The sequence below is a fragment of the Eutrema salsugineum genome, unplaced genomic scaffold (genome assembly GCF_000478725.1).
Source record: "Eutrema salsugineum unplaced genomic scaffold, Eutsalg1_0 scaffold_9, whole genome shotgun sequence".
Classification (NCBI taxonomy): domain Eukaryota; kingdom Viridiplantae; phylum Streptophyta; class Magnoliopsida; order Brassicales; family Brassicaceae; genus Eutrema; species Eutrema salsugineum.
In genome coordinates this window covers 11546919-11568002 of record NW_006256342.1, presented here as the reverse complement: position 1 = coordinate 11568002, position 21084 = coordinate 11546919, and the positions used below count along the sequence as shown (strand labels likewise).

Sequence of the window (21084 nt, the reverse complement as noted above, 5' to 3'; positions counted from 1 at the left end):
GAGACCTTTCTCCTTTGTTCTCTTTGAACTTTTTCGATTCTTTAGGTGGTTAGCCTCTTGAATAATTTTCGGTTTATCAAGTTCAGTCCATAGAACTTGATGCAGCATTTTTCTGCAAAGTTTAAAGATTTCGTTAGTAGTAATCGGGGCTTAAGGATTTTTGGGATTTCATTTCTCACACCCTAACATCCTTTTACCGGCGATCTCTTTTTATCTTTGTTCCATCTCTTTTGTTTTAAGTTGTTCTCCACGAGTTTGGGCCTAAAGATCTTCGGAATTTATTCTCACGTCTTAGCATCTGCTCCGAGAACAAGTTGGAGTCAAGGATCTATCCGTCCGATACCGACTAAGTGTGTGCCGTTCTTTGGGAGTTTGTATCATTAACAAGCTCTGTTTTGTTGTACTCAGTGATTTGCTTGGGGGTGAGAATCCGTTCTGGTTGTGGCAAAGGAAGCAGAGTAATCTTCCTACCTTAAAACATGAAAGAGTAAGCATTAGCTTTGCCATTGTGCAAAACCTCTCTGTCATATTGCTGTGAGCGCCCGAAGATGATATGAGAGACATCCATAGGAGAAATATCGCAATACGTCGTGTCTTTATAAAAGGAACCGATGGAGAAAGACACTAAAGCTCGTGTTGACACTTGCACTTCAGCCCCAGTTGGCATCCAGAGCAACCAGTAAGGATGGGGACGAGCTTCAACAGGTATTGCAAGTTTGTGTACAACATCTTCAGAAATGACGTTTGAGCAACAATCTGAATCAATGACAAATCGGAAACTTTCCCTTTAACCATGCATGTGGGATGAAACAAGGCCGTACATGCCACACTTCATCTGTTTTTGGGGCCAGACAGTTTCTACGAATCATGAATAAATGTCCGGTATCACCAGTCAATTGAATATCGTCTGTATTATCAAATTGTCTCTTCAGTATCGTAGGTGGGATCACCAAGCATTTCTCTATCCTCTGCTGACAAACCTCAACGTCCAAAAGTAGGACAAGCTGTTTGTCCCTGTCCAGTTTTGCCACAAGAGTAGCATCGAAAAGCATTGGGTCGAGAAGGGCGAGAATCAAAGGAGTTTGGAGAAACATCTTGTGCATGTGAAATCGAACGTGTACCAGAGGTGGTGTCACGTCATGTATCAGGCGTGGCTTCTGTATAAGATGAGATGGGGTTTCTTCGTCGAGAATTCCAAGCATTGGATGATGCGCCGGAAGAGTGAGTTTGTTGCTCCATCACCAAGGCTCGTTGATGTGCTTTGGAAACCGTAACAGGATCAAATTGATTAAGCATGGTCTGCAGTTGTGGTCTTAGACCTGCAATAAATCGTGCAACCAATTGATCTTCTGAATCTTGTAAATTGATGCGAGTTATCATCTGAAAATATTCTTGTACATAGTTGTTAACTATGCGAGAGTTTTGACGAGGTTATGGAACTTTTGAAAAAGCAGACGGTGAAAGTTGAGTGGAAGAAAAGCCTTGCGCATATGTTTTTTTTAACTTGTTCCATGCCATTAGCTTTGGTTTTCCAGCTCGTTGACGAGAGAGTTTGAATTGTTGCCACCAAGCATCAGCTCTGCCTTTAAATCGAATTGCAACCAAGGGAACAGTGCTGTCGTTTGGAACTTGTTTAAATTCAAGGATAACATCAACTGTTACTAGCCTATCAAGGAATTCCTCAGCTATCAGCTCATGAAATTCAGGGATTTCAACTTTGAAACTAGATTGCCATCGATTGTCGTCTCCATGATTTTGATTAGGTGTAGGATGACAGAGTTGCTGAAGGGATTCGCGTCTGATTGAAAATCTTCTTCGTCAAGCAACTATTTTTCCTGGTTACGACAGGGTGCTCTATGAATATCAGTGTTAGCTTCAATAAGACCAGACACCGCTTTTTGAATAGCCTCAGACACCGTACGTTGCATATTGGCTTTACATTCGTCAAACATGTCACAGAATTGTGACCAATCATCCATGGATTGTTTGTCTCTGCGAGGAGGCATTGCAACAGAATCATACCTTTGAAACTGATACCAACTGACGGAGCGGAAGTAACGAATAATGCAAGAGTAACGTTGGTTCTTAGAATACATGTTAATCAAGCATTTACAAAACTGTTGAATCTCAAAGAAAATGCCGGAGTTATGGAGAACAAAGAGTTCTTATTAATAATTCAAGCAAAAGATAATTCTAATACAAGACTCAGGTTCTATTAATAGATTCGGGAATGAATCTTTAATTTTATAGGAATTGAAAATCTCTATGAAAAGGAAACTAAAAGAAATTAAAAAAAAAAAAGCAAACAAAAAGAAAAAACTATCAAAACAAAAAGAAGGAAATCACGTTGTGCAAGGAATAGGATGTATGCTGCATCAGTATACCATAAAAATTTAAAACCTCTACAGACTAAATGGAATAATATAGACTAAATTTAAGTCTGCAGCGGATACCCTACCAAGCTTGAAACTGACCTTTTTTTAAAAAAAAAGATTTATTTTTATCTGATTTTGTAATTTCTATGTTTTATAATTTTATTTAATTTTATTTTGTTATATCTATTTTTGAAAACACAGTGTGCTTTCAATTTTTTTTTTGTTATTTTATCTATTTGATAATAAATAACTAAGAATTTAAAAAGTTTATATCAATACTTTGACACATATCACGATCTTAATTCAATATGAAACATGTTATAATCTTATAAGTTAGAATTATTTTAGCTCACGTTAACGCGTTTAACTTTATATAATAAGAATAAAAACTATTTTATGTGTTATGCTTACGTTAATGTGTTCAACTTTCTTAATGTTAAATGCTTTTTTTTTCAGTGTTAAATGTTAAAATTTTCAAATTTGATGTTTTATACCCAAAACCGTTTGAAAATCTCTTGGAAAATTCCAACAACACGACTACACGAGGCTCAAAATGCCGCAAATTTCCAACACACGAGGCTCGAGTTAAGAATCAGAGAAGCAGAATTAGGTCATAACTACGAAAAAATATCTAGTTTCTTATAATATAAAGTTAGAAAGTAAAGGAAGACTAATTGTATATTGTAACGGTAGTTTAATCCCGCAAAATCAAATGGGTAAAAAAATCTTATTATCCCATATAAACCACAAACGGAGAAGCCAAAATTTGGCACATATCAATCGACTCATGAACGCAAATCACATGTATTATATGTAACTAAAACCGACATATCAAACTTCTACTATCAAATCCTTAAGTAAATCACCAACCCTACTCACACCCACCAAAGCAAGCCCATCACTAAACACAGCATAAATATAACAACAGTGTCAATGTGACAATGTTTGCCTTTAAAGAAAAACGCTTTCATGTGATTGGACAAAACGAAGTCGACGTAACACGAAACTGCTTGTTTGTTTTGTTTTTTTCTTGTAGCTCCGTAACAAATCTTTTGCTTTAAGAAATTAAATTAATTGTGTGAGATCCATATTACTAACCATGGATAATTTCATACCATAAATTACACAGAATAACCATCTTTCACCATGTGTTAGTCTATTAATTAAGCTTCAAACCCAAATCAAAAACTTCACACAAAACACAATTACCTTGGAGTGAGAGAGAGAAGAGAAAGAAAGATTGTGGAAATGGGTGCTTCGTACCAAGAACCATCATCATTGCTTCTTCAAGATCTCAAAGTGACGATCAAAGAATCATCACTCATTTTCCCATCTGAACAAACCTTAACCAATAAGAGAAAATCTATGTTCTTGTCCAACGTCGACCAGATTCTCAACTTTGATGTCCAAACTGTTCATTTCTTCCGACAAAACAAGGAGTTTCCACCGGAGATTGTGACGGGGATATTGAGAAAAGCGTTGGTGAGCGCTATAGATGTTTACGAGTTCTTGGCTGGGAGACTTCGCCTGAACCATAGCTCTGGACGGTTAGATGTTGACTGTAACGGTGCTGGAGCTGGGTTTGTGACGGCGGCTAGTGAGTATACTTTGGAGGATCTTGGAGATTTGGTTTATCCAAATCCAGCTTTTGCTCAACTGGTTACAAGTCAGCTTGAAAGTTTTCCCAAAGATGATCAACCATTGTTTGCTTTTCAGGTAACCAACAATTACTTCTTATGTTTTTTTAATTAATTCCTAAACCTATACTTTTCCAGGTTAATTACTTGTTTTTGTGGAGTAATATTTGTTTATTTTGTGGAGTTATATATATCATACAAAAATCAAAAATTCTGATTGTATGTTGTATAACAAAAACACAAACAAACTTTCTTTTAGTTTAGGCAGAGGCAGACCCATGTAGGAGACAGAGACTTGCCTACAGTGAAATGAAAAAGCCAATCGCCTAAAGCCACATCTTATATATTAAGTTTAGAAGCCACATTTAATAAGTGAATTATAATTTTCTTGGTTGGCTAATTTATCTGGTGCATATTTTTATTTTGTTCAAGTTAGATCCTCAGCGGTATGAAAGTATAACCATTTTTCACCAAATTAAAAATATTACTGTACATTTGATTACTGATTTTTTTATATAATTTCATTAAAAGGGCCACATTTTAATTTTAATCTAAGGGGTTCACCCCTTAATTTTTATAGAAAAATTTACGCAGCCACATATACTTGTTAGTGACATACGGCTAATTTGGTTTAAAATGCTTCAAGTTTGACTCCCCTATCCTGAACTCAAATCCATTTAGCGACATTCTATATGCATTTTGTCCTAGTTTTTTTTTTACGTTGTCCTAAAATGATTATTTACATTATTTTGTTTCTTCCGTAACTGCTTAATAATCAATAACTTTATAATTTCTTGATACATACTGCTTTTTCCATAACGTTTTCTTCCCTTCCTTTTGGTTTTCAATTCTTATTATTGGTTCAAATTCTTTAATTTAAATTGTTATCTAAAAATATTTCAAATCATATATTTTTGCCAAAATAAACGGTTGTCAGCAATATACACTTTTAAATTAATACAACTAAAAATATGGAATTGAATTTTTTATTTCTAATAACTTATGTAGTATTTATTAAATAATAATAATAATAATAATAATAATAATAATATACTTTTGTAAAATATTGGATTTATTTTACTATTTAATATATAGTTTGACCCTGGTAATTTTTTTCCTAGTTCCCATTTAATTTAATCAGTCGGAATGGTATTATATTATATATATGTATGTATATATATATCCATCATATTTATCAAGTACGTATAAGAAAACAGGTAAACAAAAAGGTAATTAACATATAAAAAAACAAAAAAAAAATAGGTGTAATATGTAACATATAACTACACATGTTTCAGTTTCGCCTGCAGACAGACAATATGCCAATTAAGTTTGAAATAGTTTGAAAATTTTCCAATGTACAATACTGCTGACACATAAATTTGGTTGCTATTTTATTTTATTTCTTAGTTATATAAAACTATATATATAACTATATTTTCATCCAATACATTAAATCGAGGTGCTACACATCAATATTTATAAAATTATCAAAACTAAAGAATCTATAAAAAAAGTTATTTCAATTTATTTAGTTACGCTTTTTTTTTAAGAACAATTTATTTATTAGTTACGTTGTTAGTATTAATAAAAAGGTCATAATATATTCATGATTGTAACATAAATCTACTTGTGCCGTGGAGTTATTAAAATATTAAAACGCTGGTTTTCTTGGTTAATCATTTATTGAATCTTACCAAACTTAAAGCAATCTAAATTAATGTGACGTAATTCTGTTTGATATACCGCCAAATAATGTAATCATTATTCTAAAGTACAGTACTATATACCACATTTACTCGATAGTTAATGAACGTATGAGGCAGTAGTAAGTAGTCAGTGTCGACATCTTTTTAAATGTGTTGTGGTATGTATATAGTATATACTATGTACGATATGCTATATATGGGTATTCTATGGATTATTCTTGTGTGCTATGATCATATATTCCAATGATTTGTGCTAACTTTGCATTTAGGGTAGGGCCAAAGCTCTGGTAAATTAGGTTTATAAATTCTGTAAATTCTTGCATATGTATGTAAATAACTTCTAACTATTTTATAGATATAGGCTAAAGCAAACTTGTCATTTTCCAAAATCAAATTTTTGGAAGGACTTTGGATACTTTTAAATCAAGTTATTATAAAAGAAAAACAGAAATTTCAGGAGTTTTTTTAGTGTCCGGCTTTTTTGTTGTTTTCAATTTTTCAATCTTTTAATGTTAAAATAATTCAAAACTAATTGTTCTTTTTTTAGAGAAAACGGTACATAAACTTCATCTTAACTAACGGAATAAAATATACACGTATAATAACTAGAAAAAAATGTCGTTTACAAGTGGCTCAAAGTGATGCTTCTTAAGTTTGTCCTTAACAATAACTGAGTGATGGAGATCAATATATGTACTTAAAATTAAAATTTTGCCAGCTGACATCATTTAAGTGCGGTGGATTTGCAATGGGAATCTCAACAAACCATACGACATTCGATGGACTTAGTTTCAAAACATTTCTCGAAAACTTAGCCACTCTACTAAGTGAGAAGCCTTTATCAACACCTCCATGCAACGACCGTACTCTTCTCAAAGCTCGTACTCCGCCGCGTGTCACATTCCCACACCACGAGCTTGTCCAGCTCCAAAACTCCGAAAAGACAACAGTCTTCGAAACTACTGCAGAACACTTAGACTTCAACATTTTCAAGCTATCCTCTCAACAAATCATGAGGCTCAAAGAGAAGGCTTCGGAGTGTCTTAGTAGTGAATGTGTACGTGTGACGGGTTTCAACGTTGTGACCGCTTTGGTCTGGAGGTGTAAGGCACTCTCTTTAGTAGAAGAAGAAGAAGAGAAGGATCTTGAAAGAGAATCAACGATTCTTTATGCGGTGGACATAAGAGGGAGGCTGAATCCTCAGCTTCCCTCTTCATACACTGGGAATGCGGTTTTAACAGCGTATGCGAAGGCAAAACGCAAGGCATTGCACGAAGAACCGTTTGGGAGGATTGTGGAAATGGTAGGAGAAGGGTCGAAGAGGATAACGGATGAGTACGCGAGATCCGCTATAGATTGGGGAGAGATGTACAAAGGGTTTCCGCATGGGGAAGTTTTGGTTTCTTCGTGGTGGAAACTTGGATTTGCAGAAGTGGAATATCCATGGGGAAAGCCTAAGTATAGCTGTCCCGTTGTGTATCATCGGAAAGACATAGTTTTGCTTTTTCCGGACATAGATGGAGATAGTAAAGGTGTTAATGTTTTGGCTGCTTTGCCTTCTAAGGAGATGTGCAAGTTTCAGAAGTGGTTTGAAGACACCGTCTGCTAATTTCTTGTCTCCACTTTGCATTTGTATTGCTTAATTTTGTTTCATTACTATGGTATTTTCTGTGGACGATTTGTTTTGTTTTTTTTCTTTCAGTTCTATAGGACCTAAATTAAATTAAATTAAAAACATTATAAAACCTACATAATGCTACGTTGACAAAAAAAATTACAGTATGGTTTGGTTCTGTTTGATATTTAATATTAAAAGTATTAATAACATTATTTAATAAAAAAGTATTAAAACCGATACTTGTGTTCCTTATATTGTATGCTTTTCTTTTGTATTCCATTAAATCTATTTTAAATATATATATAAGAATACAAATTTAATATCAAACTAGATTCTAACCCCGTGCATCCGCACGAGAATATTTTTATTGTTTAACGAATTTTGTAATATAATTTGTGTTTTTGAGTTTAGATATAATTATTTTTATAAATATATTTTTTAATAAGTGAAAATATTGATTTTTGTGTTTAGATATATTTTTATAATATTAAAATTAATTATGATTATAAAAATATAATTTTAACCCGTCCACTAATATTAATTCAAAATGAACTATTATAAAAACATAATTCTAACTTTTCCGTTCATATTACCGTATAATATAAATATTTGTTAAAAGTTTGAGATGTATTAACAGTATTATTTAGCATTATAGTTTTTTAGAATTTAATCAACGAAGAGAGTGTACAACTGGTTTTTCAAACCACATTATAGTGTATGCAATAATTTTAAATTTTTTTATGTTTTGATTTTGTATGAAAAATATATTTTTGATATACATGTATAATTAAAAATTAGTGATTTTAGTTACCAAAATATTTTTAACCCGGTTTTTTATATATATTTTTAGTTCTATGAATTTTTAAAAAATATATTTTTAATATTTAAATTATACATTTGAATTTTACCTATTATTTTATTATTAATTTGTAAATAAATCATAATCATAAATATATTATATAAGCAACATAAATATCATATCATTTACATCATTATAAATATTTTATATTTCAAATATGACCATCATTTTTTATATGTGAATTTTTTTTTTCAAAAATTCTAGATTTTTTTGATAAAAATGTTTAATAGTATAGAAATTATTTAAATTAGAATCTTTAAATCAAATTTAAATTAATATCTGATTTATTATTTTTAATCAAATCAAATCAAATCAAATCTAAATTACCTATATTTAAGGAATTCTAAAAATATTTAAATTAATAACTAATTTTCAAAATTAAACATTTAAAAAAAAATTAGGAGTGTTTGGAAGTAAGTGCTAAATGTGCTTCTGTTTTAATATAATAGATTTTAGTAATTTCTTTTTGGTTACTCTAAAATGGCCTTCTCTGGTTTCGTTCTTTTTCTTTGAAACAATAAATCGAATATAATTACAAACACATTCGGTAATTCATTTGAAACAGAGGGTGTGAATACTGCACACCTATGTAATCTTCTGTTTTTGTTATAAAAAAAAGTAGTTAAACGTTGTAATGAAAGCACAAAATATATTGTGAATGGAGAAGATTTATAGTTATTAAGGCTGTGCATAAACTTTTAACCTGAACATAAACATTTCAGGTTACTTCTCCTTAACCGACTTATCATTCCCTCATCAAAAACACTTTTCCAATATTTTGCATCATACATTTTGTATCCACAAAGCAAAAAACAATTTGAGGGATGTCACCAAAAAAAAGGATGGAAACTGTGAAAGAGACTTAAGCATCATTCTCATTTTCCAATCTCTCTGTTTCTTCAACCGCGGGTGGTGGTGGTTTTGTGGATGGAGGCAAACACCGTTTTGAGAAGAATGTAGATATCGTCTTTGGTCTCTTACCGCCTTTATCCGGCGATGGCGATAACCCAAGCTTTGTCAATACTTCTTTCTTTACCTGTTCCATTAAAAATTAAAGGATTCAACAATCTTTGTAATTACAATTGTTAAAAGATTAGAAGTATAATGTAAGAACTAACCTGCCAACGGCTATCCTCGAAATCTGATATCTCGCGCACTTTTTGTCTCAGCTTGGTCTTTGGAACATCAGGGAACTTCTGTTGCAATGTTTCAACCACTCTATTGATACCTTGAGAGCATGATTGAATAGTTGATACCTGTGAAGCAAAATTCTCGTTAGAACTAAGTAACAATATATTAAAAAAACAATTTATTTGTTTGGAGAAAATCTACTCACAACTGTAAGCAAATCTGAGTCTGGTATGGATTTTGCTCTTGAAGCAGGTGGAGGAGTGCTCTGACTACAAGATGACTTGCCGGTTTCTTGATCCTCGTCTTGTATGTCATTGATAGATATCTCAATGAGAGAAGACCAAGGAAATGCTCGTACCACGAGAGCTCGTAGACATACCTGTTCCATTTTCTGTGTACCTTCTAAATCTTTGACAGATAAAAGAGAGACTTTCTCATGCGTTAGGTTAGATATAATCAGTGGCTGTGTTTTCGCCAGAGCGTGATCAGTCAAAGTTTGCAGATGCTTTTGTTGATGGAGTAGCGTGCGAAACTCTTGACTTTCTTGATCTTGCTTAGATGGATGCGAACTTGCATCCTGTTCAGACGGGTCAATGTCCATTCTGTCCACTTGGACTCCCTGAAAGAAACAAGCAACCAAAATTATGAGAATGAATGAGGAATAGGAGTTGAAATCTGACCAATAATTTAAATAGCTGTATTAGATCTCTAAAATATCAACTTAGATTAGAAGAATTTATGATGAATTAGGTAAACATTGCTTTGGCTACCTCATCTTCAGAGAGATATCCATCAGGTACCATAAAGCTATCTTCACTATCATCTTCATCATCAGCCTTTGAACATCCTTCTTCCAAACAATCCTCTTCGTCGTTCTCACAATCTGAAAGGCTTTCACCAGCTTGTTCCTGTAAACAACAAAAAAAAGCACCGTATTACCCAGTGATCTTATCGAGTTATCGAGTTGTAACAACATAAAGAAGAGATGAAATCTGTGAAACTACCTCTTCCCATTCTTCATCACTATCAACGTCATAATCCAATTCTGGATCCTTTTTCAGAGGACGACGTGGACCTACAACTCGACTGTAGATGTTGAACAGAAGAACTCTCAGTACCATTGAAAGCAAACTTAGAGAGTACACAGAGGTTTTTTCTTTTCTAAATAGGATGGCCAGATGTATATCAAAATATGAAACGACATCGTTGCGACTCTAGCATAATCACTGAATACACAATCACTGTTACAAATTAGCTACAATGAATGTTAAATCCAAATTAATGCATATAAGAGGATAAGAACCACATATTTCCAACATACACGGTGGTTAGTTGATTTAAGGATCAGCCTCTACAAAGGAGCATAAATGTGTAAAGCTAATACACAAAAGCAGTAACAAACAAACTAATTGAGAAGCTAAGAAGGTTTCACAAATACTTTTAGCTGACTAAACTAAAGAATGATCTATATTCTTAGCTTACTGCCTAAAATGAAGGTTTTTCAAAACAAGTACTAACCTTTGGCTTGGCCAGATACCATAAAAGCCTGGTCTGCAGCATTTATCAAACTGTAACAACTGCTTGGCTCTCCTGGACTTCTTACGATTAGATGACGAAGACTCGCACTGCGAAATGCAAGATACACCACCCAAGTTTTTCTCTTCATCTTCATCCCCTTGCTTCTCCATGTTAGGTTCCCCGTCAGATGTTGGTCCTCTATTTGTAGCTAGTTTTAGTTTTGGAAACAATTCACTCTTTGGCTGCCTACGCATCCCCCAATGTGTTTTCAAACTCGAGAGCGACTGACCCAACTGACGCCAGGATGAAAAGTGTGCCCTGCAAAAGAATACAACTTAGATCAGAATATCCAAGGTGACACCTAACAGATCAATCACCCAGGAAAACTACTGTCATACCTGCGTAAATCATCAACAGTAGCTTCACAAGTTGTTGCAAAGGCATTGTCGATGGCCTGAATAACTGTTCTGCTTTCATTCTCAGGTTTTGTACATGATGCAATCGGAGCAGTTACTTCACCGGAAGGAAGTTTTGGTTGGGTCAATGAACTGTCTTTGCTTCTTTTAAGAAAACGCTCCATGATTGAAGCCTGTTTCTTTACTTCAAGTTGCTTCTTTAGCTCGGCTTGTTCCTTCTCTCTACGCCTCTGCTCCCTCTCTGACTCGTCTTGCTGCTTCTTTATCCGTTTTCTCGACTCGATCTCTTCCTTTTCTTTATCGTCATTAAGTGCCTTCTGCAGCAGCTTCTGCTCTTTTTCCTGACAACAACAGAAAATGCTCAGTCAGAAGTCGTAATTCAAAATCCAATAGACCAAAAGAGAATATACAACACCAGAAGACGATGAAGAAAATATTAGCTTACATGTTGCAGTTTGTCTTTCAAAATTTGACGGTCCATTCTCTTCTTTTCCTTCTCAGCTTCACATCTAATTTTCTCCATTTGTTTAAGAAGCAATTTCTCTTCTCGCTTCGCATCTTTCTCAGCCCTTTAACGACCAAAACAAATAACTAAATAAGAAAAAAAAGCAAGAGAAAATATAAACCAAGCTCTAACTAAAGATGCTTACATCTCTGTACTATTCTTCTTCAACATGTTATCCATGAACGATCGAATATCCACCTCACTCAGTACTTTACCTAGCTTTTCAGCAGCCTTCCTCAGATCAGATCTGCACGACTTTTCAGTCTCTACTCTTTGTAATGCAGCCAACATTGCTGAAAAAACAACACAGTAATGTAAGCTTCCACATCATACAAACAATCGATGGTTCTAATCAATTAATCATCGATAGAAAAAACATTTACCAGAAACTGCTGTAATCCTTTCATGAATCTTCTTCCTACAAGTCCGTCGAACTTTTAGCAATCCACGCACAGATTTAGGCATCATTTTCAGGTCTCTCGTCTATTACATCAAAGAAAAAATTACAAATCAAGCATTAAATGCTATCACCAAGCATATAGATCACACCAAATAACACATTAATTGCTACTTCTATCAAGAATCAAGGTAGAACATTGACACTAATCACAATCAATATCCCAAATGCTCAATAGGAAGCCCTAAAAATACCAATTGAAGAAGAAACAAGCAATGAACCATTCAATTACCTCCCAGCACCAGAGACAAGATTCAGTATCATCTTCCAAAACATCGGCGTCTGCGTTGGGCACACCGTAACTCACTCTCTGTCCCACAGAAACAATGGCGCTCTTCACGGAAGCCATCGTTACACTTTCCATCTTCTCCGTCAATCTCGAGAAAATCTCATCCACAAGCTTCGACAAAGGCAAGCTCATTTCCTCCATTAACAAAGCCACCATTGAGTTCACGGAGGTGAAATCGCTCAAACCTGAAAACAGATCTGTCGTCTCGCTCTGACCCATCATTTCTCTGAAATACTCGAAAAGCCCTTCCGTCTCCTTCTTCAACGATGAGATCTGAGCTTCTTTCTCCTCAGAGCTTAGGTTTTCAATCGCGGCGGGTTCTCTCTTCCGCTTACTCGGCTTCTTCTGTTGCTCCTGACGGATCATCTTCCGATTTTCGATTTTCATTACCGTCGATTCCTTTTCCATCGCGAAACCCTAGTAATCCAGAAAAAAATGAACAAGATCTGGAAAATCCCTAGCGAAAAATCGACGGCGAGAAACACTAGATTCACAAAATCGAGTGTGGAAATTAGGGTTTCTTTGTGATTTGAGTTTCAATTTTCCTCTGCGATTGTCGTTTTTTTTTTTTTTTGGTGAGTGAAGTATGAGAAAACGAAGGATATGATGAGTGGAGGGGAAAATGGTTCTGAAAGAGAAATGGAAAAAAAAATGGAGGTTTCACCGATTGATTTTCCCGCCAAGGATTTGACGGGTGGATTTGCCTCCAAATGACACATGCAAAATTTATGTTTTGCTATTTGGCGGCAGTTTGTTTTAAGAGAGGGAAAGCCCAATTACATATGGGCCTGCTTTTGTTTCTTTTCAGCCGCTAACGGTAGGAAAAAAAATGCTATATACAAAGTTGAATAGGCCTTTCCAAAATCTGATGAGGAGTGTCGGTACTTGGGAGTTGGGAGTTTGATCAATCGTGTTGCTGGTTCACCAAATCTGTGAGCTGCTGCAACCTTTTGATGAGATAACCAACTTGATTTCAGTTTTAACGTATTCGACTTCCAACTTGTTTTTTATGCAAGTTTACAAGATTAAGTATTGGCTGAAGGCACATGAGAATAATGGAGAAGCTGTTATTGTCGAGATGGTTGAGGTTATGAAAGGTTAGTAGTTGATAAGTCTTGCATTGATTATAGTGAGATTTTTGCAATGGCGGTTTAAGTTATCATTACTAGAGTCAGAGCCGCGCCTGAGCACAGGCTAATGAAACATATACTTTAGGGTCTGAGGAGTTAAATATTTTTTTTTTGCCAATTTTTCAGAGTTGGAGTTAATCCAAGTGGTTTGTGAATAGGTAAAAGCATGTTTGGTTAAAGGTTTGCATGTCATTTTTCTTCTTTTTTGCCAATTATTTGTGGGCTAAGCTGCATTAAAAAGAGTTTTAAGGAGTCATTTTTTTTGTTCTCGCTTGTAGTTAAAGAAATCTCAGGCACAGCTCTGAGTAGAGTATTGTTTCAAATCTGGATGAGTGTACATGTCAACAAAAGATGGAGTATGCAAACAGAATCTGTCTTTAAAAGTTTTTTCAAAGTCAGCAACCCAAAAGCTTAGAAATATTTAGTTTTTTCAGATTTTGCACATGGCTTGTTTGCATTGATGTCAGATTTCCACAACTTTTGCAAAAAGAATTTTAGTGCTAGTGGAAAATATGCATTGGACAGGTACTTGAAAAAAATAACACTAGACATGGAGAGTTTTGCAAGATGTGTTGGATTATTGAAAAAAAAATTATCATCGCTTTGGTGAGTTATCTAGGATGGCTTGTGATTTTCTCAACATTCCTATCACAACAATAGCTTATTTTTTTTCCTTAGCACTGGATCATGGACCTTAAATAAGTATTAAGTTATATTTTTCCATGAAATGTTCAAACATTGATATGTGCTTGTGATTGGTTCGGAGGTTTCAAAGTATATGACAATGGTTACACATAATTTATAATCTTTCTGTTATAATTATATAGTTATAGTGGTACTACTTTTAATGCTTTCTTGGACATAATCAATGATTGGTAAATCCCAAATTAAAGATGATAACTTGCATTCATTAGAATTGTTGGTTTCAACTACTTCACTACAAGAAAACATAATTCCTGCAAAAATTTCTACGAAATATTTGGTATGACAATTTTATAACAAAAATCCTACGTAATATCGACGGAAAATAGAAGACATGGAAAATTGGTAGGAAATTTCCGACTAAACTAAGGTGTCAGGAAAATGATAGGGTATTTCCTACTAATAACCTACAAAAGACAAATTCGTAAAAAATTCGGTCAAAATTTGGAAGGGAAGTGGTAGGTTCTATGTGACTATTGTGAGTATTTCGTCAGAAATTTCCTACGCATTTCTGACGAAATATTTTCTGTAAGAAAACTTATAGGAGATCTGTAAGAAAATTTCAGACCATTGTAAAAAGTTTTTGTTGTGGTTTGTCCCACATCGAAAAATTGAAATAATTTAGATGAGAAAAGTGCAATATAAATAAGAGTCTTGTTTTCTCTCAAATTAATTATTTTTTTCAAATAAGATCCATATTTTGAGATCCATTCCAATTGGACCTATTTTCAAACATGTAAAATAGTAATTCACGAGTGTGAATGTACAATGATAGATGGGATTCAATTACCAAAAAAGTTACAAATGAGTTTGCCATAGAGCTCACTGAATTTATGTGTTTTGCTACAAACCAAGACACATGCTTAAGCAGTGGTAAAATAATTTATCCTCATCCATGTTGTGATAATCATAAATTCATAAATGTGGATAAAGTGTGGAATCATATATATAGTCGAGGATTTACGATGAATTACGAAATCTGGTATTATCACGGAGAAAGAGATATTATGAATGAGGGTAGTACTAATCGACAAGTTAGTGAAATAGAGAGGTTAGAAGAACCTACAATGCAAGTAGGAAACCTCAGTACAGTACGGATGGTTCATGATGTGTTTATGGAAGATGAAAATTAGAGTAGATGGGCCAAATTTAGAAACGAGGCAATTTTTTGATATGTTAGATGCAGCGAAGCATCCTTTACATGAAGGTTGTAAGGAAAGTCATTTTCCTTTGTCACACAACAAGAAAAAGGCGTTTTACATCGGAATATATCGACGTAATGGTCGATTTGCGTCGAATTAACGACAAAAAGTAAATCGTCGTAAACGAGCGTCGTAAAACTCAAATCCTTGTAAAACTGACATAAAATTTCCAACACCCATAAATTTTCGTAATTTCGTCGGAAAGAATTCGTCGTAACAGTTTTTGACAAAAATACGACGACTATCGTTTCAACACAAAATCGACGTAAACTCGATGTAATATTACATCGAATTTACAACGACTAAGAAACAAATTTTTTTTGTCAAAAAATAATTAAAATTATTAGAGATCGACGTTAATTTGTTGTAAATAATCAACGTTAATTCGTCGTAAAACTTTTTGGCGTTAATTCATCGTAAAACTTTAAACGTAAAATCGACGTAAATTTACGACAATTTTACGTCATATAATAAACAAAATATTAATGAAAATTTGATTTTTAAATAATAAAATAATATTAAAAATAAATTAGTAAATTGATATTAAATAAAACAAAATTATAATTAAAAAATAAATTCGAAAAAAAATAATATATTAAAATACAAATTCAAATACAAAATGTTTGAAAAATTAAAATTAATCTACAAAGTGATATCAAAATCTTCGAGATTGAGATCGACGTTCCGAGAAGGCTCTCCGTCATGTTCGCCTGAAACCGCTGTAAACCGCCATTTTCCATTTGAACTACGGGAACCGAAGTCTGACCCTGGGTTGTCTACTGGTCAGAAGATCCACTGGAAGAACCCCTCCAAGAATCCGTGACCGGCGTTGCCTCTCTCGGATTGCGGCGGCCAACAGCAGAACCGCTGCTTCTATGACGTCGATGAGCGCATTAATCTCGGAGATCTCCTGCTTCTGGACCACTTGCTCATCCCGTAAACCGGTAATTCCAGCATTGGCTGTAGCAAGCTTCTATCGCAGTTGACCCGGATCCTCGTACGTGCGGCTCCCCGAAGACGAGGTGATGGGACAGTTTCTATAGAGCCCATCCCTAAGATGCAGCCCTTCTTCCTAGGAGTAACCTACAAATAAAAGTGAAAATGTTATATCATAACTATATATATACAGATAAGTATATAGTAATTAAATTAAAAGGAATATTGAAATCATACCTCTTCGAAGATCTTGTCTTGGTCGAGGACGGTCAAAGGTACTTGGATAGTATAGTCAGGTGTGACCTGGGTCTCCCGCTCGGCGATCCTCTTCGTTATAGATCTCCTCTGACCGAGCATCTACAAAAGTCATGTCCTTCTTCCGGTGTGTGACCTCGAAGAGCTTCGTCACTGGAGGAAGCTCTCCTCTGTTCTCATCCGCCTACAAAAAAAGGTTAAAACATTAGTAAATACAAAACTATATAAAAATATAAAAATAAATAATTTAAAATTTATTACCATCATCAGACGTCTTCCCGCAAATGGTACTTGGTCAGAAGTGTGTTGGATCACTAACTTCCGACCGTTAGGACCGACCTGGTTTTGAACCTCCGAACACTTAGCAGCTACTTCTTGTGGATGCGGGTCCATCCAATACACATTCAACCTGTTCCAGCAGTAAGTAGATATCAAACTCGGCTTCGCTTTGTCGCCGTCTATCTCCCACTTCCGCTTCCAATCGGAAACGGTGTTGACAAGGCGTTTCTGTGCCTTCAAGCGAAACTGTGTCCAGACCTCCTCGTTGATCGAGATGTCCCAGTTCCACCTTTGCTGCAAAATAAAACAATATAGTTGTTAAAACAATTTATATATAATAAATTTTAAATAATTAGAATTAAGACGGAGAAAACCAGATTTACCAGGAAGCATTTGTACCTGGTGTTGAAAATGTCTTGCGACACCTTGCCCCAGTTGTAGTGAGGCTCGACGAAATATCTCTTAATTGTGTCGGAAACACTACGACCGACACAATTATCCAAGCCAAACCTATAAAATAAAAACGTAATATATTATTAATTAAGTCAATGATTTATTTTAAAAAATAATAAGATAAAGAAAAAAATACTTACCAATAAGAGTCTCGTACCGCTTTTCCGATGACCAGACGTCGTAAACCCTCCCGTCCTGGTAGGACTAATAGGTCCTCCACCGTATACCGGGCATACGGATACAGAGGGCAGGGTTCGGGTGCCGGTGGTGGAGGTGGTGGTGGAGGCGGTGGTGGAGACTGCTCAGCCGCCATGTTCGGAACCTGGAAGGCTCCAGAGGAAGACGGGATCTCAGTATTACCCGAGGCAGACGTCCGAGAAAGAGAATGTCCGTCCGCTTTAAAGTTGATGTAGTGGGTTTTTCGAGGAGGCATCGTCTGCAAAAGACAAATACTAATTAAAATTATTTTCCGGACCTATAATCTAATTCTGAACTTAATTATAAACAAATTCTAAATCTAAACTAATTATAAACCTAAACTAATTTTCCTATATTAGTTAATTTAATTATAACTAATATTAATTATAATTTTATATATTATAATTATATATTAATTTTTTTTTAAAAAAATACCTGAAAACTTGAAGAAGAGGAGAGAAGGTAGAGGTAGAGAGAGAGAAAGGACTAGGAGGAATGAGCGATGAAGTGGGGAATGGTACGTCCATATATATAGTTTTCATATTCATCGTAAATCCATCGTAAATTTACAACGAATGTACAACGAAAGTGTCGTAAATTCGACGCATAATATCCAGCGATCCACAAATCATATAAGACAAACACATGTGGCTGTCTTTGGATTAAACGACGGATTTACGATGATCCTAGCAAATCGTCGTAAATCCGTCGTAACATTACGACGAAATTACGACGATATCTTATAAATCATTTTTTACATAACAGCTGAGTTTCCAAAGAACCGTCGTAAATGTGTCGTAACATTACGACAGATTTACGATATATTTTTCAAAATTTGTTAAAATAAAAAAATTTATAGATGTCCAAGTATCTACATGCATTACTAAACATTGTATATGTGTGCAGTACAACTTCTTGTATGTATATATAGCATAATGATGAATATACTAATGTTTAAGATGAACTTTTACATGTTTCCCTAAATGTATATATGTATCTTATGAGCATGTAAACCATATAATTCTCATGCTTGAAATCCATCATATAGCCCAGGAAATGATAATTACAAGATTTAGGGGTTAGATTTGGCGTCGATGTTACGAAGATATGAGGAATTTCGTCGTTAATTTGTTGGAAAATTACGACGAATTTACGACGATCTTGTACCAATCGTCGTAAATTCGACGTAATGTTAACCATAGATTTACAAGTTTTTGGATCTTATACTAAAACTTTTTATAGAATAAATGGGTTTCCTCAGGAAACAGCACAAAACAACAATTGTATAAGGTGAGAAAGCTAAACCCTATAGGTTTAAGGTTTGAGTATTACGACGAATTTACGTCGAGTTCATCAGAAGCGTCGTAAATTCGTCGTAAAAGTCAATGCCTGTCTAAAGTCAACATTTAACAATTTTTTAATTTGATTGTCTTTCACTTTTACACATTTGTAAGTAATAAAAAGTTATTTTTATAACATTTAACAATATTTCCCTACCCAAACCATTTAAAATTACGTTTAATGAGACGACAAACTGATCAATATAATTATGTTTAGCATTCAGATACGTCTTTTGGGGATATGTCATTGTGTTCATCATCTTTATCGCCGTCCTCAATCTCATCATCTTCATCACTACTTGTTTCAAATTTATCAACAGCTTCTTCAGTGTCGTCCCTATGGAGATCTTCAACTTGTCGATTACGTGGATCAATTAAAAGAACACGTTCTTCAAGCTCAGGTTCAGTTAAGTCTACACAATCATCTTGTTGCATAGGCGGGAGATCTACACCATCAATTATACATTTTGGAGCAACTTTAATAACCACCAACCATGAAATTCCAGTACTTCAAACTCAAGGATATGGAAAAAATGTGAGTTGTTCTGCTTGTGATGCAAGGATAAAAGGCTCAAACTTAATGTATCGTTGTGAGGTGTTTACATCTACCACTCCAAACTTGTTAATACGCACTCCACGACTCACCGTTGGATCAAACCAATCACATTTGAATAGAACAGTTTTCATCCTTACTAATCCGGGGTATTTCACTTCAATTATCTCTTTTATGATCCCATAAAAGTCCACTTCACCTCGTACACAAACTCCATAGTTGGTAGTTGCCTGTTGAATGTCATGACTGTAAGTATGGAAAACATAGCCAAGGATGAAATACATAGCTGCAGTAGTTATCTTAGATATAGGACCATGAAGCAACTCATGAAACCATATTGCATATGTCATGTTATCATGATCGACCTGAGCTTTTAACCACAATGCATAATGTTGGTCTTTCCAATTATTAATTTCATCTTCTGAAACACCGTCAATGCATTCTCGGACTTGACTAACAAAAGTGCGGCAAAACACATTGTTATATATATATATATATGCATTAATGCATATATGATAATCAATAATCATATAATCCAATAGTACATCTCGTAAGGAGCCAATTCGTCGCAGTTCAGAAGGATGTATGTATGTGCGCTGTGGTAGTCTTTTTCGTTTGACCAACAACTTTCTTTTAGTTTCCCACTTAGGCGTCAAATCGGTAAGAATATATCTGGTACACCTTCTACTGCGTAGGTTTGTCCTACACACCCATAGTTATAACATCATGGAGCCCGTTTGTGTGTACGAACATTTGGAGCAAAAAGTAAGACGTGAAATAAGAAGTTTCTTCTGTCAAACTTCCTGCCACGATAGACCCTTCAATTTTTGCTAAGTTTGTAGCCTTACCCTTTAAATACTTCATAAAGCGTTCAAACGGATACATCCATCTAAACTGAACATGTCCTCCTAACTCTGCTTTGTGAGGGAGTTGTATAGGTAAATGTTCTATAACATCAAAGAATGCAGGTGAAAATATTTTCTCTAAATTGCACAACAGTATTGGAATATTTGTCGAAAGTTATGCAGCTACATCTGCTGATAACGTTCTTGTACTTAAATCACGAAAGAAAGCTCAAATGCCTCCTAGTGCCTCATGGACATGTCCCAGTAGGAGTTCAGCAAATGCAAAAGGAAGCAATCGTTGCATAAACACATGAAATTCATGACTCTTCATCCCTGAAAAAATTTGTCCTTTCTCCACAGATTTAGCCAGATTAGATACATAACCATCAGAAAATTTCACGGCTGATGATATCCAATTAAACAATGCAGCTTTTTGTTCTGCACCCAACTGAAATACCGGAACTGGTGTTTTCCCATTACTCACAATATGCAACTCAATTCTATTACATATATCAGGGAAGTCCATCCGTGATTTGATGCTGTCTTTGGTTCTTCCTTGGACGTTCAATATGATAGGCATGATGTTATCGAAAAAATTCTTCTCAATGTGCATAACATCAAGATTACGTCTCAGCAAATGATCTTTCCAGTATGGCAGATCCCAAAATATAATTTTT

General features: G+C 34.7%; 3 protein-coding genes across 3 annotated transcripts; 1 reads left to right on the top strand and 2 right to left on the bottom strand.

The window, feature by feature from the left end:
* Positions 1-3605: 3605 nt before the first annotated feature.
* Positions 3606-7399, top strand: LOC18009432 (omega-hydroxypalmitate O-feruloyl transferase). Its single transcript, XM_006391493.2, has 2 exons — positions 3606-4091; positions 6440-7399. Exons 1-2 carry the CDS (start codon positions 3624-3626, stop codon positions 7328-7330), a joined length of 1359 nt encoding a protein of 452 aa, XP_006391555.1. The 5' UTR covers positions 3606-3623; the 3' UTR covers positions 7331-7399.
* A 1520-nt stretch (positions 7400-8919) lies between these two features.
* On the bottom strand, positions 8920-12922 carry LOC18009433 (chromatin assembly factor 1 subunit FAS1). Its single transcript, XM_006391492.2, has 11 exons — positions 12458-12922; positions 12152-12251; positions 11914-12061; positions 11709-11832; positions 11246-11604; positions 10848-11165; positions 10334-10415; positions 10100-10237; positions 9535-9948; positions 9317-9454; positions 8920-9234 (listed from the first exon to the last, which is right to left on the bottom strand). The coding sequence occupies exons 1-11, from the start codon at positions 12920-12922 to the stop codon at positions 9061-9063; spliced, it is 2460 nt and encodes an 819-aa protein (XP_006391554.1). The 3' UTR covers positions 8920-9060.
* Positions 12923-16776: 3854 nt separating this feature from the next.
* LOC112086103 lies at positions 16777-17904 on the bottom strand. The gene is made up of 4 exons (XM_024154873.1): positions 17612-17904; positions 17402-17528; positions 17001-17312; positions 16777-16923 (listed from the first exon to the last, which is right to left on the bottom strand). Exons 1-4 carry the CDS (start codon positions 17902-17904, stop codon positions 16777-16779), a joined length of 879 nt encoding a protein of 292 aa, XP_024010641.1.
* Positions 17905-21084: the final 3180 nt, after the last annotated feature.

What these genes read in the sequence shown, in the direction of transcription:
- LOC18009433 (XM_006391492.2), bottom strand. Translation starts at nt 12,922, where the DNA reads ATGGAAAAGGAATCGACGGTAATGAAAATCGAAAATCGGAAGATGATC. An exon ending in TGAAAGACAAACTGCAACAT is followed by an intron (nt 11,605 to 11,708) that starts GTAAGCTAATAT and finishes TGTTGTTGTCAG; the next exon opens with GAAAAAGAGCAGAAGCTGCT. An exon ending in GGTATCTGGCCAAGCCAAAG is followed by an intron (nt 10,416 to 10,847) that starts GTTAGTACTTGT and finishes CAACATCTACAG; the next exon opens with TCGAGTTGTAGGTCCACGTC.
- LOC18009432 (XM_006391493.2), top strand. Translation starts at nt 3,624, where the DNA reads ATGGGTGCTTCGTACCAAGAACCATCATCATTGCTTCTTCAAGATCTC. An exon ending in AACCATTGTTTGCTTTTCAG is followed by an intron (nt 4,092 to 6,439) that starts GTAACCAACAAT and finishes AAATTTTGCCAG; the next exon opens with CTGACATCATTTAAGTGCGG.
- LOC112086103 (XM_024154873.1), bottom strand. Translation starts at nt 17,904, where the DNA reads ATGCCTCCTCGAAAAACCCACTACATCAACTTTAAAGCGGACGGACAT. An exon ending in GCGGTACGAGACTCTTATTG is followed by an intron (nt 17,529 to 17,611) that starts GTAAGTATTTTT and finishes TTTATTTTATAG; the next exon opens with GTTTGGCTTGGATAATTGTG. An exon ending in CCAGGTACAAATGCTTCCTG is followed by an intron (nt 17,313 to 17,401) that starts GTAAATCTGGTT and finishes TTTATTTTGCAG; the next exon opens with CAAAGGTGGAACTGGGACAT.